A 21,982-nucleotide genomic window follows, 5' to 3' on the forward strand; every position below is an offset into this window, starting at 1 on the left:
CTAAAAATGATGAGAACACACTAATTTTAGGGTTCAAAGTTTAAACTATATTAAAAAATTAAAATTATTTTATAAGACCAAATTGAAACAAGTGATTTGACATCTCAATTCCCTATCTAGCTAACCTAAAAATAAAATCTAGTCTTTTTTTTATTTTTTTAGTCCTTCAAGTTCATTTTTTTTCAGGACCAAACCAGATTTGTTCGTGTTCAACTAGATTGAATAAGACTAGTAGATTTTTGTGTAGCCCTAGCCTCATTTGTGGGAGAATTTTTTTTGGTTACTTTTCTTTTTCAAGACAATTTCATCAAATAATCAAGGACATGACATTATTTCAAATGATGCTCAAATAAATATGAAATTTCATCACATTATTTTGTTTGTGTTCAAACCAGGTTAGACAGGACTAGAAAACTTTTGTGTAGCCCTCGTCTCATTTATGGGATAATTTTTTTTGTTACTTTTTTTGGGGGGGGGGGGGGACTTCATCAAATAATCAAGAATGTGACATTATTTTAAATGATGCTCAAATAAATATGAAATTTTATCGTATAAATTTATATTTGAATTGAAATTAAAATGTAAAGTAAAGTAATTGAAATAACCTTCTTTAGTTAAAATCTTTACTTTACATGTTAATTTCTCATAGTTACTTGTTAAAATCATTACTTTTACATGTTAATTCATTCACATTACTTGATAATTTTCCGTCTTAATCATCATACTTGTTAGATGTATAGTATTACTTGCTAATTTCTTATAATTAGTTGTTAAAATATTTATTTTACATATTAATTTTTTGACATTACTTGATAATTATTTAAAAATCACCGTACTTATTAAATGCATAATGTAACTTGCTAATTCCCTGTTAATTTTTAAAATATTTACTTTAACATGTTACTTGTGGGAAGTGACATGTAAAGTAAAGATTTTAACTAGTAACCATAGATAATTATCATATAAAGTAAAAATTGTAACTCTATAAGGTTATTTTAATTACTTTTCTTGACATTTTAATTTCAGTTCAAACCAAAATTTGTGCAATGAAATTTCATATTTATTTCACCTTCATTTGCAATAATATCATATCTCTGAACTTTTAAAGAAATTCTCCATAATTTTTTCCATCCAAACCAACTTACAAATAGATTTAACCTCGATTTATTTAATTTTAACAAAAAAATATTAAACAACATGAGGAGTTATTGGGAGCACCCTAAATTAAACATGAGGAATTGTTGGGAAAAAAAAATTTAGCTTATTGTGATAAGCTAATTAAAATCATTTATCAAAATAGACTTAAATTTTCTTCTAACAACAACCCCTCACTTGATTAAAGTTTTCCCAATAAATTTGATCAAAATTATTTTTTGTTAAGCTTAAACAAATAAGCCCTTATTTTAGGACCTAACTTCTCTTCATTTTCTCCCCTCTCCACTTCTCATCTCAATCGTTGGATTCATTTTTGAACGGTTGAGATTTAATGTTCCATAAAATTATTATTAAAATGTAAAACTTTATAAAAAATGAATAATAATAATTTTATAAAATATCGAATTTCAACTGTTCAAAAATGAATCCAACGGTTGAGATGGGAAGGGGAGAGAAAGTGGAGAGGGAAAAAAATGAAGAGAAGCCAAGTCCCTTATTTTAGTGGTGTTAAGGATGGAATGAGGTATGCGTTCAGCAGGTGACTAATTTAGTGCATTTAGGGTGAGATGAGGTGCAGGTGAAAGTTCAAGATTCAGGATATATATATATATAAAAAAAAAAGGTTCAAGATTCAAACTCTCATGTACACTTAAAAGACCCAAAAACTAATCTAGCCAAGACGAACACAAACATCTTATACAAGCATATACAAGAATTTAAAAAAAAAAAAAACGTTTTGACAAGTTACAATCAAGTAAATTTGTTTATCGCAAGGTTGAAAAGCTTGAAAGCACTTCCATTATTTGGCGAGTTCTTCGGCCTGCTTCATTCTTCTATTAACAAAATCCAGGTACCCCTAAAAATACCAACAACAACATTTAAGTGGGATTTTAACTAATCCAACAATGGAAGTTCATCACTAAACAGACTGACATAAATGCAAAAAGGACACAAGCGTAAAGAACTTGAAATTGAATCTCATAAGGAAACACCCACAAGTTCGAAAAGGCAATATCTTGGGATCCCGATTTCAAATGGCTTAAAAGTAATAAACTAGATAAATGCATCTATCAAATGGGGGTAAAAATTAACATAGTCAATAACATTTTCTAAGCATTTACAAATGGAGGGAAGAAGACAGGACCAAATAGAAGAGGAATGCAAAATTTTGCAAAATACTTGAAGGAGATGCTACCAAAAGATAGAACATGATTCAGAGCAAGTGCCGAAGATGGCCAAATATAGGCCTTTTTTGTGTGTGTGTGTGTGTGTGTGTTTTTTTTTTTTTCATTTTTCTTCTTATTTGGTTTAAACCCCAGTTTCTCCTGGTACCTTCAATTTCCAATTTTTAAGATCTGTCCAAAATAAATTCCACTGTTCTATAGGAAAGATTCTTAAAAACATAAATTCAAAAAAGTTGACCATCACCATTGAACATTTGGTTCATTTGGCGAGGAGGTTGTGTTAACTTAACTAGAGGTTTTGAGTTCAAATTGGAAATGTAGCTGCATTAAATACTAGGTGATAGAGTTTGCCATCTGAAATGGTCCAAACTGTCTTGATCCAGGCTGATTTGGAGCCTAATATATCTTATAGATGAAGTAGGGTGGATCTAAAATACCGGGTGCATGTGCCAAAACAAACAAACAAACAAACAAACAAAAAAAGGTTGACCCTCAAATGAGTTCGTTTCAAACCAGCTAAACTGGTTTACAGGTCAACCGAACCAATTTGACTGGTTCCTCAGTTGCAACCGCCAGGATCTGGTTTTATCATAAGTGCTGAAAGATGATATGGTACGTTTTCCCCTTTTGTGAAAGTTTAAGAGGAAAAGTGTAACATTTTAAAATTTGTATACTAGAGTTGTAATTAGGCTATAATTCATGGAAGATATGTGTAATCTCTGACACACACACATTTTGCGCGTGTGTGAGTGAGAGAGAGAGGGAGAACAGAGTTCCACATCAACTAGATTTCTTTTTGCTAGTTGCTTTAGTCTATTTAGTCCCTATAGTTTATTGTTAATGAAAGACATGATGTCGAAAGGCAAATCAAAAAAAGCTTTACCTGAAGTATTCCAACAGCAGCAAACTTGTCAAGAATAGTCTTGGATTGAAATGGACTTATATCCAAATCCCTTAGAAGCAACTCTACATTCTGAAAAAACAATTTACCTTGAGATTCTTTTGCATCTCCTTTTATTGCAATGGAAGTATGAACAGAAAGAAGCAAGTTAAATTAAAACTCAATTGGAGTTTGCTTCATCTAACTAAAAAATAGCTATTTAGCTGAACCAAGTGCCTTCTCCAAAATCTACAATTTTTATTTCATACTCAGATGTTATAGCAGCCACGTGCATTCACCTTTGACGTGAAGCGTTCATTCCAATATGTAAATTGTAGACCTTCAAGCTTTCCCGTTCCCCTGAGGTCATCTATGAAGGCCTTTACTAGTACAGCCTGATGAGAAATATGAATAAATTGTAACAAGGGGAAGAGCAAAAATCTGTCGTACAAAAAATGATTTAATAAATAAGACTCACCTCATTATGAGCTCGTTGCCTATCAAAAGGAACACCAATAACAAAACCCTTCAAAGAAAATTTAGAAATCTGCATTCAAACATCATATTGTTAGGGCATAACTGATTATCATTACGGTTTCAAATAAGCGAGGATACACCACAAATTCACTGAAATATATTGCCCATTTGAATGTATTCTGTCGCATCCAGTTGCTATATAAAAGACTACTATGAAGTTATAACAAGAGCATGAGCCAACTAATATTGAAGGAAAAATATGTTGGAGGTGAAAATATTAAAGGTTCTCCCTTCAAAGCACAATTTTGTGCCTAGTCCCAAAAGAAGCAAAGCTCATTATTGATATAATGTAGAGGAATAACATAACATGCAAGCATAAAAGATCATTACTAGACAAAAAAAATGAGCAGACAAAAATTTTAAATATGGAGAACAAGGGTTTAGATGTTTTGACGGAACATATTCAAGAGGAAATCCCGAAATGTATGCTCTTCGCGGATGATATAGTTCTTATAGCAGAGACAAGAGAAGAGGTTAATTGCAAACTTGAGTTATGGAGGAGGACATTGGAGTCGAAAGGTTTTCGTCTGAGTAGAAGTAAGACGGAATATTTATATTGTAAATTTGGTAAAAGACTATTCGAAAATAATTTGGAAGTGAAATTGGGAGATCAAATCATACCTCAAGTGGAAAAGTTTAGATATTTGGGAGCCATTATTCAAAATGATGGCGAAATCAGTGGAGATATTTCACATAGAATTCAAGCTGGGTGGTTTAATTGGAGAAAAGCTAAAGGAGTTATTTGTGACCGTAAGGTGCCTAATAAACTTAAAGGAAAGTTTTATCGTACTGCTATCAGACCGGCAATGTTATATAGTAGTGAATGCTGGGCTCTAACGGGACAGCAAGAGCATAAAGTTGGAGTAGCAGAGATGAGAATGTTACGATGGATGTGCGGACATACACGTAAAGATAAAATTCGAAATGAGCACATACATGAAAAAGTGAGGGTGGCACCTATTGAGGAAAAAATGGTAGAAAATCGGTTGAGATGGTTTGGGCATGTACAAAGAAGATCAAGGGAGGCACCGGTGAGAAGAGTGGAACATATAACTTTGAGTCCGATTAAGAGAGGTAGAGGAAGGCCTAAGAGAACACTCTTGGAAGTTATTGAACGTGATCTCTTAATTAATAATATTTCTAAAAGCTTAATAAATGATAGAGCACAATGGCGTCTTGCAATCCATGTAGCCGACCCCACCTAGTGGGATAAAGGCTTGTTGTTGTTGTTGTTGTTGGAGAACAAGGGTAGGAAATGGGCCTTGGGTGCCTGAAGAATGGAGACTCATATAACCCAAGCCTCCGCTGAATCTGAAAAGGTTATATTACAATTAAAAAAGCTGAAGTCAATTATCACAACCCAATTCAGAAGAGTGTTAACTGACATAGAGATCAAGCTTATCAAGTGGGAACCTTAGCATCGCCATGGCATAAGAGAAACCCCAACCCAGAAAGTGAGCAAATGAGCATAATTGATAGATGAAATTGAAAACAGAAAAGAAATACTCCTAAGTGATAAAGCTAACTGTATAAACAAACGCTCATATTTGACATAAAGTTTCAATTTAGTACCAACACGAGAATGGAGAAGGGAACTGAAAAAGAAGTTGGCAATAAGAGAAATACCTTCAGGTAATTCCAGGTTGTAAGTTACAACATAGAGAATAACACTTTCGGAGACATTGCTCCTTTTTTAAAAAAAAAATAAAAATAAAAATTGAAAGCCATTTCCATTAAATTTATCATCACATTCAACCCAAGAACCAGAAGGGCTCTCCTAACAAACTTCGTGCAGAATTAGGAAGACAGTGTAAATGTAATCAGATGCAAGAGATAAAACAAGCTCACCAGTAGATTAAAATCAGAGGCCATTAAATCAATATTTGACTTTGTCCTGACCAGAACACTGGCATAAAAAATACACTTTATTTCATGAAAATATGACAAAAATAGAAAGGAAAATTTACGGTGATAATAAACAAGTACAAGAATTAATGTCATGGCCATGAGAACCAAACATTACACGTAAAGTTCTAAAGAAGAATAAAGTTGATTATCTAATTGTTAAAACTGATTCATATTTAAAACTCATGGAATAATTCGCCTTTTATGATGTCAATGTGATTTATTTGCTGAAGGGTAAAATGTCAGTAAGTGACAATTTCCAAGCTAAAATTACACAAGAAGCAATAATGTTACTAGCTAAGTGACTTGGTGTTTGCAAAGAAATGATAACTTCTAACTTATAAAGGGCAGTGGAAGGTCATGGTATCAGCATGTGGTGATAATGGCTACTGGGTTGCTAATGCAAAGTTAAGAGAAATGGCGATAGTGATGATCTTGGTAGCAATGATTAAGGTGGTTTAAGAGGTTAGGGTGCAAGTAGCAAAGACAGTTAAGGCAAAAGCCATATGGACTGGCCCTAGTGGCAGCAATGAAAGTAATGTCAAGGCCACAGCCCACAGTGATAATGGAAGTAGCTGGTCTAAACTGGAGAGAATATGCTTTACCCCTAACTATTATTTTTCTGGATTTCCTTTATCCTCACAAAGTCACTAACCAACATCACCATGATAGTTCAGAAAGATTGTCCTACTTAGAACATATTAATACCAAACAATAAAAATACATAATAAACTTTCAACTTCACAAGAGGACAGCTGGAATTGCTACCTTGCGGCCTTCTCTCATACTATAAAAAATAAAAGACAAAAGCAATAGATAACATGTCCAAGCTGACTTTTTATGTCATCTACTCAAATAACTCTGGAAGCATAAAATAATGACAAACACATAATTATTGAAGCTTAAGTCTTCTTCTAGTCCAAGCGAAACTAATCAACTTAAACAAAAGGTTTGAAGACATGAATGAGCAGCCCCGATAACATCAATACAGATTGATATGAAATACTTCGGCAAGCCTGGATAATATAAACCTCACAGGGTTTCAAATTTCACTCTCCTCAGGGTAAATTCTCTCTCTTTTTTATCAGCTTTTTAAAACAATGTTGCTATAATTTGACATGTCTCTGTAATCACATAATACTAAACTAAGTTGGAGTCCAGGATAAAGCCAATGTTTTTCAATGGCTACATCTTTTTTATAACTATAAGTGGGACAGGCATACAGTTACCAAATGTTACGCAAACTTATAGTATAAGTCAATAATTGCTATATGGGCTTGAGAGGCATAGTTCAACCCCACAAAGGCTACAACTATGGGCCCGAGAGGCTTCCTACCTGAGAGGTGAGGCAACTTTGTTATCAGGGTCTGAAACAGCTAACCCAACATATTTATCGCCAACATCTAAACCGAGTAATCGCCCTCGTTTCCTCTTAGTCTCCTTCATCGTACTAAGAAACAATTGGTACGGCTTCACAAACCTCATCTGAGAAATGTCCAAACAATGAAAACAATAGACGGGAAAATTTGTTTGATAGCCTTCACATAGGCAGTCAGGTAGAGCATAAGAATATAAGAATAGAACCACATGTTAAAGTTATCACCACAGTTCAATGGGTGGCTCAAAAATCATATCAATCAACACACATAGAACCAAATCTGTAAGGTTACCACTCACCAGCAAAATTTCGGTTGAATGAAGTCAACAAACAATTGATGATAGAAGGCAACCGGGTGCGGCGAAGTCACACTTGAAAGAAACTATAACAAGCATGAAATAGTAATTCATTAAGAATAAACTTGAAGTTCCCTTTTGTAACACAATAGACAATAATAGAAGAACAAAAGCAAAAGGGTATACACTAAGCAAGATACTATAAGTTTTTCACGCAAAGCGTATATTTGCCTTTTGCACATACTATTTGAAGGCTACAGCAGTTACAGTTGCGGGATTGATTGTCTGTTTCTTATAGAATACCAGAAAATTACGAAGCCTGCGGAAAGGGAAGACAGCATACAGAGGTATTGCAAAGCTCATGGGATGATATCTCCGACACTCGAAACTCAGACGCCATGCACAGGGGACATTTGTTTAAAAGCCCTTGTAATGGAGGTACAGAATAATCTTTTCAAATCAAAATAAAGCACGATGACCGATCACTCAGCCTCTTGAAGGGTAAGAAAAGAAAAAAGAAAACCAAAAGTAAGAGAAGAACCTTGAGTCTTGAGATGGTAGAAGTCGGAACCGCAGATGCGTTGCGATGGATTCTTCCACTAGGAGCAATGGCAGCAATGGCACGGAGCGGCTGCGTTCTTCCACGGCCAGGAGCAGCAGCACAGCAGACAAGCTTGGGAGGGTTCAGAGTTCAGTGTGGTTGCAGAAAGCGCCCTATCAAGCCGTGTTGTTGCAGGGGATGCAAGTTTTTTTTTTTTTTTATTGAGGATGAAGAGTCATTTTTATCTTTTAAGAATTTATTTGGTTTAAGGGGAGGGAAAGAAGCTCCTCCCAATTTAAAGGGGAGCCCTCTCCTCTAATCAAATACACTTTAAATTATATACAAAAAGTTATTTTCTCAAGCTATTGATGGATTTCACTCACTAGTTTTTTTTTTTTTTGACCAATCGTTCTCCCTTTTCCTCCATGTTACTTCTCTCTCTCTCCCCCCTTTCTCCCTTCTTATACAAACTACTTTGCTTGTCACATTCTGCACTTCAGACAATAAGGCCAAATAGATGAAGTAAGCTAGTAACATTTATGGCGAGCTAAGTCCTCTCTCTCCTCTACTTTCTCCCTCCCTCCTCCCCCCCCCCTCTTCCTTATGCTCATCCAATGACAACTCTTCCTTTAACCTCATCGTTCTCTTTATGTTTCTTTTCATCCTCTATTCTCCCATCTTTAAAGCAGCAAAAGCCCTTAGTCTCTTCGTAATTGCTATTCAGATTATCAAATGATGTGGATGGTTTTGGTGCAGCAGCAAGATGATGGTAGGAATGAAATTGAGCCACCATGAACCGGATGAGGAGAGAGTGACAGAAGAAATAGAAGATGAGGGGGTGACATATTTGAGAGCCACCATGAACTCATCATGAGCTTGATACACAGCATCGTTGAGCAATTTTTTCATGTTGTACGTGCTCTGTATCATTGCTAGTAGTCTTGTGCACACAGCAACATAGTCATGTTAGTTATTAGAGTTAATACTATAGTCGTGTTCCTTATCAACTAAACCCAATAGAATTGAACAACATAAGCACGTAGAACAAGATCACATTGATCCTACAACAGGTTCTACCATGGATGCTCTACTTGCTTCGATGCTTTATTGCCGCCACCAAATCGTTGAACTCCTCATCCACGTCATCAATCCCTTGAACATTTTGGTGCTTCTTCCTCTCTTCATCATGGTTACCTCGCTTGATCATTGAGTTTCGTGTGTCTGGAAAGAGGAGTGAGCTAACAATGATGAAGGTGATGATGACCTGTTAAAGGATGAAGAGGACAGCAAGAGAGAGATGAGAATAAGCTGATAAAAAGGAGATGGTTGCATAGAGAGAGGGAGAGAGAGAAGGAGAGGGGATAACAATATATAAAAAAAATAATGTGAGACTCACTAATAATATTTTATAATAAAAATATTAAAAAAATTAAAATTGTAAGCCTCACAAAGCAATAAATGATCGAAACACATTCAACAATCAACAAGGTGAAGAAAAATAAAATCTTTAAAATTGAAAAATATAAATGATAGATGTTTAAGTTTGAGGTTATTTACAACTTTTTGTATACACTTGAAAGGCAAAAATAATTCATAATTCTTTTTTTTAAGGCTAACTAACTATGATAATTTTATAAGTCCTAGTACGTTAAAAAAAATAGCAAGCTTCAAGATAAAAAATGGATTGAGAAACAAGAATCTTATCTTAATTATTCTAAATTTAATTGCCTTTTATTTAAGACGGGTAAATCTAATGACATGTTTCGAAGGTCAAAAGAAAACTCTCACATTGCCGTTCCCACAGGGATAACTTACAAAAACATTATCTCAACTCCAATCTCCAATGTATCTTTAGATTCGACTCTCTTGAGCCTCTTAATCACATTTTTTGTGATTGCCCTTCACTAAAGCTATTTGGTTTGTCTCTTTGTCCATGCACTCCTCTGATCTTTTAAATATTGGGTTTATTCAGTGGGTTTTACAGATTTTTTGTGAACTCTATCACAGCCAACAAGATGGCTTTTTGGGAAGCATATTTTTTCTTATTCACTTAATTTGATTCTACAGAAATCAAGCTTTACATACAGAAAAGATAACTCTTATGGATCAGGTCATTCGTCAACTTCAAGGTCAATACTTTTTTCTCACAGATGCATGCAATTGGAAGAATATTTACTGTACAACACCGAAGAATCCCTGTAGATTTTAGGAGGAAAGATATGCACCTTCTTTGCTTCAGTCACATATTCCACACGTTATTCCTATTTCGAGAATTAAGCTCCACTTGTTTTTTAAAAAAAAAAGCCCATTGTGCTGCTCATCTGTCTCTCAATGCTAAAGATTGTGTTGAAGTGATTTTGATAGATCTGAAACAACACCTCCCCAGCCATTCTTGACTTTCTGCTTTCGGGCTCTTCTGTTCTGGATTCAGAACTTTGTTCGAAGTCTCTCTCATAATCAGTCGAATCTGAAATATTTACATGTTTGGCATTATAAGAGAATTTGTTTCTGCTAAGCACAAAATCACTTCTTTGATCAGGACATCCTTAGGCTTTTAAAAGACTTTAATAGCTGTAGAATTCAGAAGTATGGTCCTAAAAATTCTGTTTTTCCCACCTATACTTTTCATAGTAGTTTTGTTAATTTTGTTTTAACATTAACCTTGTAGCTACTTTTTTTTTTATTTGTTAATATAATTGTGTTTTTACGGGGGAAAAAAAATAAAATTCTCATGACATGTGTTGGAAAAAAATATTTTAAAAATTTTAAAATCTTTTTACTAAAAAAATCTTACTTCCTTCGGTCCTATTTATAAGTCATTTCTACCAACCTTATCAATATCAATACAATAAAAGTACAAGGAATAAAAATAAGTAAAATTCCAAACATGCCTCTATATAACAAATCTAAAAAGTAATGTCATATTACCTTTTCTCTTTCATGAAGGGTGGTTTTGGAAATGCTTTTCAAATATTACCTAAAAAGACACACCATGACTTATAAATGAGACCAAATGGACCTTTTAGAATGAGACTTATAAATGGGATCGGAGGAAATATTTGTTAATATAAATTTTAGACCCACAAAAAATCTCATGACTGAATTAGTGGTAAAAGTATACTTGATATAAATATTTTAGGTTTAGTTTTATTTTACAACCCATCAAAATCATGATTATTGTTGGCCAAAAATGTAAAATTAAATTATAAAAATTAAACTAAGGTCAAATAGAGAAGAGTTTGTGAGTTTTATTCAAAAAAATAATAGGAAAATAAAATCCCTTTATGTTAAACTCGGAAAGATCCCATGTGTTACACAATACCAATGACTTCGGATTCTGGAGAAATATAGACCAATACAAATTTGTAATGTTTCGGTAGGTGCTCACTGCAATTTTGGAATTTTCAATTAAATGTTAGTTATGTACACTCTTCGTATGGAATAAAAAAGGTGTCAATATAAACTCTCAAGTTGTATATTTTGGAAAATTTCTCCATACGCAACATTTGTAGCGTGTGATTTTAGCTTCTTATCATTGCCATCAATTAGGATTTTTAGTTTATTAATTGACTTTACCCTTAACACTGCAACATATAGTTGCCAACGAGAGAACACTGGTCTTGGAAGGTATAAGCCTACATTTTCTAGTGATTGACGTTGTTTTTTATTAATCGGCCTTACAAGTGACAAGATGATTGGAAATTGTTTTCGCTGCATAACAAAAGGCAAAGAAGTCTCAGAAGGGTTCATGTTCATCCTTTACAAGTGGTCCATTTAGTCTAGTTGCTTTTAACACATGCTTTCCCATATGTGTTATTCTCAATCTTGTACTGTTGCATAGACCTGATGATTGGTCTATATTTCTCAGAGGCATGATTGGTGTTCCTTCTTCAAGTGTAAGCTGTGAGGTGGCAAACCAGAATAGTAAATAGTGTTAAGGAATTCTGTTTGAGTACAAATCATTTGGGGAGTCATTGTCATTTTCAGTCCTTGGCGCCATGTCAGAACCATAGTAAACTGCAAAGTCTTCTAGTAGCTCGATCAGTGAAATACTTTGAGTCCTTGATGTGATCAAGCAAGTTAGGGTATGTTTCCTCAACAATTGCTTGTAAAGGATATAAAAAATCAGTAGTAAGTAGGTGTGGCAGGATTTCTATTTCAACTATGCCATCATGAGGTAGGCCTAATGTTGATGAGAATGTTTAGGTATTCTTCCTTGACCACTGAAACAGGCCCTATGCATTAGTTGCAATTTTTTCTTGTGTTCCAAAAAAAATGTCATATGTCTATTTGTTTTGTCAATCTTCTGACTGTTACTGATCTCTTAGATCAGGTGAACTTCCTTCCCTGTTCTTGTTAAACACACGTTGGTATTAGCCATTGGTAGAGTTAAATATGAGAATACCACATTTTTATGATATAAAATGATACTCTAGGGTTGGACATAATTTTTTATTGAAGTCATAGCATTTTGTACTATTTTAGTTTAAATGGTACATTTATCACTTTTGTTTCAAGCACATGACTTAATTCGGGGCAGAAACATTCAAATGCTGACAGACTCTTGTTTAAAAGGACAATTTTCTGTTTATGAGGGCACTGAGTTATTGTGTCTAGCATCACAATGTTCACAACCTGAACCGCAAGAGCTTCCTGATCCCAAGTCATTACTCACCGCTTTAATACATTTATAAAAGGAATCCATGGTTATTTTTTGTTATACGCATAATACATCATGTTTTTTAAGATGCTTAGGATTGCTAATATTGGTTTTAGCCTTATGTATACAGTTGTCATGGTTAAAAGTTTATGTTTGCTAGTCATTAGGCTCTAGTTTGTTCTTAGAACTAAAACCATTTTCCGGTAAGCTAGAATGAACTTCTGCTATATTATTTTACAGGTTCCTTCTCATGTAATTATGGGCATTCCTCATGGTGGTAGTGATTTACTGTCACGAGTCTCACATCGGGGAGCTTTATAAATAGTGCATGGTTTATAAGTTCAAGAGGCTTTCTCTCCAAATAGGCTAGTATTTTAGGATGGGCTCTTTCTTTGGGCTTATACTCGTCATATTGGTGCTTTCATTGAGAGGTTGGTATCACAAAAAGAGCTACCTATGGAGGATTCTGACAAGCAAGAGGTTAAGTGAAGTGTTATGCAGTGGAGCCACTGGGAACATTGGCTCTTGATGGGGTGGCATTGTCATAAGTCCTTCATTTGAGGAGCCTCATAAATGTGACGAGTACAAGCCTAAAAGGAGAGCCTATCCCCAAAAACTAGCCTATTAAAAGGGAGAGCTCCTTGAACTTATAAACCTTACACCACTTGTGAGGCTCCATAATATGGGACTCGTGACAATGCCACCTCGTCAAGAGCCGATGTCCTTGGCGACTTCATTCCACAATACTTTACTCGGCCTTCTACTGGTTAGAACCCTCAGTGGGTAGCTCTTTTTGTGACATCGACCTGTCAATGAAAGCACCAACGTGACGAGTACAAACTCAAATGGAGAGCTCATTTTAAAAGACTAGCTTATTAAGAGGGAGAGCTCTTGAACTTATAAACTCCACAAAGCTTGCGAGATTCCCTGATGTGGGACTCATGACTGGAAGAAGACTAAGTAAAATATCGTGGAGTAAAACCGCCAGGGATGTCAGCTCTTGACGAGGTAACATTGTCATGAGTCTCACACTAAGAAGCCTCATAAATGTTATGAGATTTATAAGTTCAAGAGGCTCTCCCTCCTAGTAGGCTAATCTTTTGATATGGGTTCTCCTTTTAGGCTTGTGCTCGTTACATTTACCTTTGTCACTACTTGGTGAAACTTCTCCTAAAATGGACTTGACTACTTTACATGATATCATATAAAAGATTTGGTAAAAAGATGCTGAAGGCGTTGCAATTGAGGTTTGTTTCTGATATGCATCTTGTGGAACTTGTTTCATACTTATGATAAATGTTCAAATTTTTGGTGCTTTGGTTTACTTGTTCCATATCTTTTGCATGTGTATGTCTATGTGCAAGTAGAGTTAGGAATAAAGACCGAGCCTGGAGGACTGCTCATTTAAGCCCATTTTTATAAGGATTTGAGCTTAAAAAAATGACATTTTTAAGGAAATTGAGCTTTCAAGCTCGGTGCCTTGAAAAAATGGGCTCGGACGGCCATTTTAGGCCAGCATTTATTTTTTATTCAAAAAATAAAATATTTTTAATTTTTAAATTGAATTTAAACTTTAGAATATATATTTATACTTTAAAATTATAATTTCTATTATTTATTTTTAATTTTTAAAATTTTAAAAAATAAAAAAATAATAATAAAGGCTTACGGGCCTAGCCCTGAGCCCTTTATATAAGGGTCGAGTTTTAAAAAATGAGGCATTTTAAGAAAATTGGGCTTAAAGACCTGAGCCCTTAAGGGTCGGGCCATAAGGGCTAGGCTCGCTCGTTTTCCAACTCTACGTGCAAGCATATTATATCATAAAAAAAAAAAAGCTGGATTGGAGTAATAATTCACATTTCTCTTTATTTTTCACTTTTGTTATGTCTTAGCAATGCTTCTTTTGTTTAACTCTTAAATATTGATGCTTATCTTGGTTAGAATAAACGTCAAGGTGATAACTTGATCCATTATGTTTCCATTGGTCTTTAACTTGCATGTGTTTCTATTTGACACTGTTAGAGTGTGTGTTGGTTTGAAACCTTGAATTATGTATCAGCGTTCAATCACAGCAACCCAAAGTGACAGTTTAATTATTTTATATATTCCTCTTAAAGCGAATGCAAGTATCCTGTTATATGCTGTTGTATTTATTATGTTTGATGTATATTTCATTTGCCTTTTATCATGGAAGTTTTTCCTAATAAATTTGGTTGCCTTCTTAATTTTCATTTTTCTCTGATGCAGCTTTCATTCCAAATTTTGGACCAACCAAATGCAAGGAACATTGAACTCAAAGAATAAGTGTGGTGCTGCATTTCGACGCAAGGACTTCAAAGCCACAATTGATAGCTACACGCAGGTTTGAACGATTAATGCCTTGCGAGTTGTTAATTTCCAAGGACAAAAGAAATTGATTTTTGTCCTCTTCGTGATTGGTGGATAAGATTACACCACCTCAACAGTGAATTCTTACAAATATTTGTTAAAATACAAAATAAGAAAATTACTTTCTTCTTGCTTTATGTGGAATAAAACATTTACATCATTCTTCATTACTGTTAGCTTGTAGTTGTTGGAGAAGAAAAATCACAGTTTATATATTTTAGCTAATGTTCATCTTGCTGGAAAAGAAAAAGTATAGTAGTTAAGCAAGTCTATGAATATTTTCTCCTTTTCAGTTGTTATAAAACTAACAGATTATTGGAAATATTAAAAAAATGTGAATTTTAATATCAATGAAAGTTAAGACTAAAGAGGTAGGTTCATGAAAAGATAACAACCAATCTGTGGATTGTATTAGGGTAATTGGATTACATTAAAGTAGCATCCACTAGATATAAGAGCAACTGCCTTTTGTAGCAAATGCTTCGATAGTTGTAATATCCTGAAAAACTAATAGGGATTTTATTAGGTAAAAAATATAAATTAGAATAATTAAGTTCATTAATGTGTTGTGTGGTCAGAGAGGTCTAAAAGTGTGTTTGATTGTGATTTCAACCCTAAATATGGGTCTAAAGTGAAGTTGGGCCATCTGAACATTAAAATGTGAGAAAGAACTGAAGAAGGATCTTCTGTGCCACATGCCGCGGTGTGAAAGATATCTGTCATGGCTCATGAAGGCAACCAATGAAAGGTTGGCCTCTCTGTGCCATATACCATGGCGCATAGTTAAATTTTTACTTAAACTAATAGTGCTCTATTCAAAAAATCAGAAGAGAAGAAAAGGGGAAAACGAGAGTATGTTACTTGCTTTGCTAGGGCACGAATTTGGGAACCATTGGAGACATTTTGAAGCTCAAGGTAAGTGCATTATGTTTCTCTCTTTCCTTTCCTTCCAAGTTTCTTGAAAGATAAATTTAAGGTTTGAGTGAGGAGAGTGATTGCTAGTCTATATGAGTTATGGGTCGAAACTCATTGGCTAAAATAGATGTAATGAGACTTTTTTAAAGTATTTAAACCCCACATTAATGGTTTTGAGAGTTTTTGGTTGTTGAGGGCCATTAATGGCCGAAAATTGGCATTTATTAGGAGAGTGGGGAGTGTTTAATGGCTATTAATGCTGATTAATGGCTTATTTATGATAATGTGGGCTATTGATACATAATAAACCTAATGGGTATGATGAGAAGTGGAGATTATGCTATTGTGTGAGTTGAAGGGATGAGTTAGTGTTGAAAATTATTCAAATTGGAGTATTAATGGATACCCTTGTGAATTAATCATAGATTAACTACTTTGGTTTCATTCAAGCCATTTGAAAAGCTTTAAAAGTTGTGTTTGGAGGGGTTAATCTTTGATTTCTTAAAGGTTTGAAGTAACTGAGAAAAAATTTAATTTGTATAGTTGTTTATAACTAATTGTTTGTTGAATTAAATGTTTGAAACTTGTTTGGTTTTTTAATACCCATTGATGCAAATTTAGCAAGGTTTGAAGTTGCGTCGAATTGTTAAAAATAATATGTATGTTTATACATGTGTGATTTATGTTGATGATGGAGTGTATGTTATAATGTGATTTTGGTATGTAGAGTATAGTGGAGAGAAAAAATCATTTGGATATGATATGTTGTAATTAATATGTGTTGAATGGCATACACCTTATTACTATTTGCAAAGCATAATCATTGGCGGGAGTTTCACCCAGGAAGAGGAGTATATTTGGTAAATCCAAGTGGTATTCGTAGGTTATTGTTGGAATTAGAAGCTTGCCCTAGCATCGACCGTTAAAGTCGAGAGGTAGTCATTGTCTCATAGTTGATTCGGGACTGTCTCACTTATTCTTTGAGGGACTAAAACCTAACTGGTCTCCACCGCTTTATGAGAAGGCTAAATTAGAGGTATGACACCCTATAGTTGTTAGTATTGAAGGAAACTGGAGTACATAAGTGAGTTAACCTTGACCTAGTAGCTCTTCATAAGTAGAATGCTAGGTTAGTCTGAGTTACAAGCGTAGCCTCTGATAGCCACCGGTTTCATGTCGAAGGTAATAGGAGGGCATAAGTTTGGCATTGATCATGCATTCTATTCCCAACTATATGATTGTTAATATTGTGGTCCGATGTGTCTTTTGAGGGGCACGTGGTTGTTATTTTTATAACCCCAAGATTTGTATAATTGAGATATATTTGATAATATGTATTGTGCACTTGGTCACATAGTTGTTATTTTTATGGCTAAGGCTATATTTGATATATGTGCATATAATGATTGTTCATTTGCATCCTAAATTAATTGATATACAATTGTATAGACTGGGTTAACCTTGATTATTGAGTGGTTATACTTACCCCATTCTTAAATATTATAGGGCCTAACTCATCAGATCAGGATCAAGGAAAATGACAAGAGGCCTATGACCGAGTGTAAATTATCTAGATTTACTTCTATGTGTATTTTGATAGTTAATTTGCCAACTAAAATTTTATTCCATTGATTTTGAACTACTTGCATTATAATTGACAGCATTGTGTGTATTTCATGCTTTGAGCTGTTAATATGTGATTGTAAAGTTTAAATAAGATCAAAATACCAGTGCAACTAAGGTAAGGTGTATTTTGTTTTCATAGGATGAATATTTGATGAACTATACAAAAGATGACTTCCTTTTGTATTTTTGTAGTTTGAGGGGTTGAGCGTTGAATTTATAATACATGTCTATTGGAATGAGTATGGTGCATTGCATAAGTCCTAAATGGTCTTTTAAGTGTGGTCTAAAGGTTGGCGTAAACTTTTGGCACTTGTTGTGTGGCTTGGGCACCCTAGTTGTGAGTTTTAATGAAAAATGAGTGTAAATTGAAAAGGGTGTCTAACTGTTGATAGAAAAATAATTTAGTTGTGAAACTTGTGCCATTAGCTAAAATTAGGAAAAAGCTCTTTGTAGACACCTAGATCACCTCAATCGAATGTCAAACGGAGATTTGGAAAGCATTGAAAGTTCATCCCCTGTGCTGTCAATTTGACAACATTACTGTCAAAAATCGTGCATGGCACAAAGACTACATGCCTCGACACACTTGCAATAAGTTGTGGTGCATGTGTTGTGTTGGCAAAAAATGAATTCATTTCTTTGCAAATGCATCAACCTATTTTGGAATCCCATGCTTCTGCACACGATTTAAACTCTAATTTGTCAATGTTAAATGTGTATGAGAGTGTTTTGGAACTATAAGAAATTGGGATCCTCATTTGTGATATTTTTCAAACTTGATAATAACCGTGGATTTTAGGAGTTTAAGGTGAATTAGTAAGGGTAACCCTACTTATCTAACTCAGAGTTTATAGTGATTATGTAATGCAGTTCATTGAAGTTGGAACTATGGTTTCTCCAATAGTTATGCCCGTCGAAGTCTATCTTATCTCATGAATTATATGCCAGAGGAAGTACCTGATGATGCATTGCAGGCACAAGCAATATTCCCTCCTCTGGTACATTGCATTACATTTACAAGCTGTTGCACTTTTTGCACTTGGCTGGGAGAATGAGGCCCACGTGGCACTCAATGGGGGTTCTGCACTTCATAATAGAAAGAACACAAATTACTTGCGGTCATTAGCCAAATTTTGTTTACCTGTTCCAGAATATAACTTACATAGACCAACACCCTGGTGTCTAATGTATGGGAAACTCAATCTGGGACTTTCATTCCTCGTTTGATCATTGTGTTGCATAGATAGAGATTGGTCTACTGTTCCTCCTTAATAACTGGTTCATTTGTTGCCAAGAAGCATTCTTTTGCAAAGCCAAATCACCGCAGAAACGTACAATATTTTAGAGTGCCCATCGCAGTTTAGTTGCCTATTCTAGTACAAAGATCTTGAAAGGTTCAGGGGAAAACTTGCAGTAGAAATTGTGCTTTTGTAAAGGATTCATCTGTAAAGTCCTGCATTTATTGGCTGATAGTAAATGCTTTGTATGTGATTGTAATTTATGTTCAAAGCAACTGGTTATGACTGCCCACAGGCTATTCTTGTATTCTTTGGTTTTACATCTAACAAATTATTTTAATATTCATCCTCTTGTTTTTCATCTGATCTTTATGTAACATTTGAATTTGTCAAAGGAAAACATTTGTAATCAATTCCCTAGTCATTGATCAATGGTTGAATTTCGCATGCCATAGCTGATTATTAATGAATATTCAGTAATCAGATCGCAGTCCCAGGCAGAGACGTACGAATCTTGATGAAAATTCTGACCACAATTTGATCATATGCTGAGATTTTAAACAAGTGAAGTAGTCAAAAGGACCTGGAATGGATTGGAAAAGCCATGTAACATTGATAAGTTCCGATAAGCAAATGATGTTTAAACAAGGAGACATTAACAATAACCACAACGTGGCAGAATCAAAATCAAACCCAGACTAGTCTAGAAACCAAATACTTCTTAAGAAAATTTAACATAAAATAGAAATTATTCCCAGCTCATGAATTGGAGATTCCCAGAACTGAAAAGGGCAAACGGTGTTAAAAGCCCATTCCTTCCCACAAAAACACAGTATGCTACGAATGCGAACCACTTTGAAAGCACAGAACACACAAACCAAGCACGAAACACCTCCCTCACCATATATATATATAAATATAAATATACACAATTAATTATGGTCCCACAGGGATCTTCATCTTGTGCTCTTAGTCATGCATAGGCTCCTCATCGTCTTCAACCTCTTCTTCAAGGCCAGCTGCATCCTGATACTGTTGATACTCTGCAACCAAGTCATTCATATTACTCTCAGCCTCTGTAAACTCCATCTCATCCATGCCCTCTCCAGTGTACCAATGCAAGAAAGCCTTTCTCTTGAACATCACTGTGAATTGCTCTGAAACACGCCTAAACATCTCTTGGATTGATGTCGAGTTCCCCATGAACGTGGAGGAGATGGACAGCCCAGTTGGCGGAATATCACAAACACTAGATTTTACATTGTTTGGTATCCATTCCACGAAGTACGATGAGTTCTTGTTTTGAACATTGATCATTTGTTCATCCACTTCCTTAGTGCTCATTTTACCTCGGAACATAGCCGAGGCTGTCAGATACCTACCATGTCGTGGGTCTGCTGCACACATCATGTTTCTAGCATCCCACATTTGTTGAGTAAGCTCAGGAATTGTGAGGGCTCTATACTCTCTGGAACCACGAGATGTTAATGGTGCAAAACCAACCATGAAGAAGTGAAGGCGTGGAAAAGGGATGAGATTAACAGCCAGCTTTCGGAGATCAGAGTTGAGTTGGCCCGGAAAGCGGAGGCAACATGTTACTCCACTCATTGTTGTTGAGATCAGATGGTTGAGATCACCAACTACGACAGAAACATGCTAATTAGCAGGCACACTTAATTATCTAGTGAACAAGAGCACAAGACTTTACTAAACATCCTTAGTCATATAGTGGTGAGTTCTAAAAGATGTCCTCTTGTTCAGTTTTTATTTGCATTAGTTTTGTCCTTAACAAAGGTCTATGTTGTGCGATGCCAGAAAAGTCAAGGTAGGAAGAAGGAGGAGACTTACAACTTGGGTTAGTGAGCTTGAGGGTCCTGAAGCAGATATCATAAAGAGCCTCATTGTCAAGGACCATGCATTCATCTGCATTTTCAACAAGTTGATGAACAGAAAGGGTGGCATTATAGGGTTCCACAACGGTGTCAGAGACTTTAGGAGATGGGAAGACTGAGAAAGTCATCATCATCCTATCAGGATACTCTTCTCTGATTTTTGATATCAGCAGGGTCCCCATTCCTGACCCTGTTCCGCCTCCCAGTGAATGACAAACTTGGAAACCTGTGAAGTCATAAACAAACTCACTCATGTAAAGCTGTCAATGAAACTCAAAAGGTTGAATAAACAAACCGTATAAGGAGTTGTACCCTGCAAGCAATCACAATTCTCTGCTTCTTTACGAACAACGTCGAGAACAGAGTCAATAAGCTCTGCTCCCTCAGTGTAATGACCTTTAGCCCAGTTGTTTCCAGCTCCATTTTGGCCAAACACGAAGTTGTCAGGTCTAAAGATTCTTCCATAAGGACCAGAACGCAGGCTGTCCATGGTCCCTGGTTCAAGGTCCATCAGCACAGCTCTAGGAACGTAGCGACCACCACTTGCTTCATTGTAGTAAACGTTAACCCTCTCAATTTGAAGATGGGAATTGCCTACATAATTCCCAGTGGGATCAATCCCATGTTCATCACACATAACCTCCCAGAACTTGCCTCCAATCTGGTTACCACATTGACCTGCTTGAATGTGCAGGATTTCTCTCATGGTGAAATGTGAATTTGTGAAGGAAGAGAAATGAAGAGAGCTGAAGTTGAGAGGGGAAGAGTCGTGAAAGCAGTGAGTGGGAGGGGAAGGCCTTTTGTAGCTGCAAGAGTGGGAGGATGAGAAGATTGAGATATTGAGATTTTGTCTTTCTGTCAAATGGGAAAAAAAAAAATATATTGGTGGGCGTTCAATTAATAAGTTCATGTGGGTTTGTTAGGAGGAGGCCATGTCAAACTCCAAGCAGACTAATTAGCTGGCTATGGAAGGCGACAACAAGTTGCATGAGAGTTCCTGTGGCCTTATTTTCCTAATCTGAATTATCAGTTCTTCCTACCATATGATATCCCATCTGTCAATGGGATTCCGAATTGTCCTTCTCGTGATTTGGTCATCTGCTATTCCAATATGGCTGGACAATGAATTGTCACCTCTTTTCCTAGATTGCCATTGGTAGCTTAAAATTCCGTCAAATGGAGAATGGCAATAGAACAGTGGGAGAGAGAGATAGTGTAAAAGATTAAAAATTCAATTTGAAGGTTCTCTTAATATCGGTGTATGGGTTGGCAAATTTCCAAGCTTCCTTTTACTTAAAAATTACAAATTTACTCGCCAATTAAATTATCGTGGCTTTGCTGCCAGAGGTTCAAGCCAAGCAACTTGGTTGTTTTGAAAAGATTGCTT

The 21,982-nt window shown here is 35.4% G+C and overlaps 2 protein-coding genes and 1 pseudogene across 2 annotated transcripts; 1 reads left to right on the forward strand and 2 right to left on the reverse strand.

The window, feature by feature from the left end:
• Positions 1 to 1,727: 1,727 nt before the first annotated feature.
• Positions 1,728 to 8,114, reverse strand: LOC129322854 (uncharacterized). Its single transcript, XM_054969287.1, has 8 exons — positions 7,877 to 8,114; positions 7,339 to 7,421; positions 6,998 to 7,146; positions 5,605 to 5,662; positions 3,698 to 3,766; positions 3,519 to 3,614; positions 3,223 to 3,312; positions 1,728 to 2,011 (listed from the first exon to the last, which is right to left on the reverse strand). Exons 3-8 carry the CDS (start codon positions 7,144 to 7,146, stop codon positions 1,955 to 1,957), a joined length of 519 nt encoding a protein of 172 aa, XP_054825262.1. The 5' UTR covers positions 7,339 to 7,421; positions 7,877 to 8,114; the 3' UTR covers positions 1,728 to 1,954.
• A 4,252-nt stretch (positions 8,115 to 12,366) lies between these two features.
• LOC129322026 (serine/threonine-protein kinase BSK7-like) lies at positions 12,367 to 18,692 on the forward strand (annotated as a pseudogene).
• Positions 18,693 to 19,292: 600 nt separating this feature from the next.
• LOC129321230 (tubulin beta chain-like) lies at positions 19,293 to 21,408 on the reverse strand. The gene is made up of 3 exons (XM_054966932.1): positions 20,908 to 21,408; positions 20,552 to 20,821; positions 19,293 to 20,343 (listed from the first exon to the last, which is right to left on the reverse strand). Exons 1-3 carry the CDS (start codon positions 21,299 to 21,301, stop codon positions 19,673 to 19,675), a joined length of 1,335 nt encoding a protein of 444 aa, XP_054822907.1. The 5' UTR covers positions 21,302 to 21,408; the 3' UTR covers positions 19,293 to 19,672.
• Positions 21,409 to 21,982: the final 574 nt, after the last annotated feature.

Source organism: Prosopis cineraria, unplaced genomic scaffold (genome assembly GCF_029017545.1).
Source record: "Prosopis cineraria cultivar Desert tree isolate PC_DT_omini unplaced genomic scaffold, ASM2901754v1 PC10, whole genome shotgun sequence".
Classification (NCBI taxonomy): domain Eukaryota; kingdom Viridiplantae; phylum Streptophyta; class Magnoliopsida; order Fabales; family Fabaceae; genus Prosopis; species Prosopis cineraria.

Bases quoted from the DNA above. Each gene is read 5' to 3' on its own strand.
- LOC129322854 (XM_054969287.1), bottom strand. From the start codon at position 7,146: ATGAGGTTTGTGAAGCCGTACCAATTGTTTCTTAGTACGATGAAGGAG. The intron at 5,663-6,997 runs GTAGGAAGCCTC...TTTTTATGCCAG, and splicing joins AAAGTTGCCTCACCTCTCAG to TGTTCTGGTCAGGACAAAGT. The intron at 2,012-3,222 runs GTAAAGCTTTTT...TGGTATTTTTAG, and splicing joins CTGCTGTTGGAATACTTCAG to GGGTACCTGGATTTTGTTAA.
- LOC129321230 (XM_054966932.1), bottom strand. From the start codon at position 21,301: ATGAGAGAAATCCTGCACATTCAAGCAGGTCAATGTGGTAACCAGATT. The intron at 20,822-20,907 runs GTACAACTCCTT...ATGACTTCACAG, and splicing joins GAATTGTGATTGCTTGCAGG to GTTTCCAAGTTTGTCATTCA. The intron at 20,344-20,551 runs GTAAGTCTCCTC...TTTCTGTCGTAG, and splicing joins CAAGCTCACTAACCCAAGTT to TTGGTGATCTCAACCATCTG.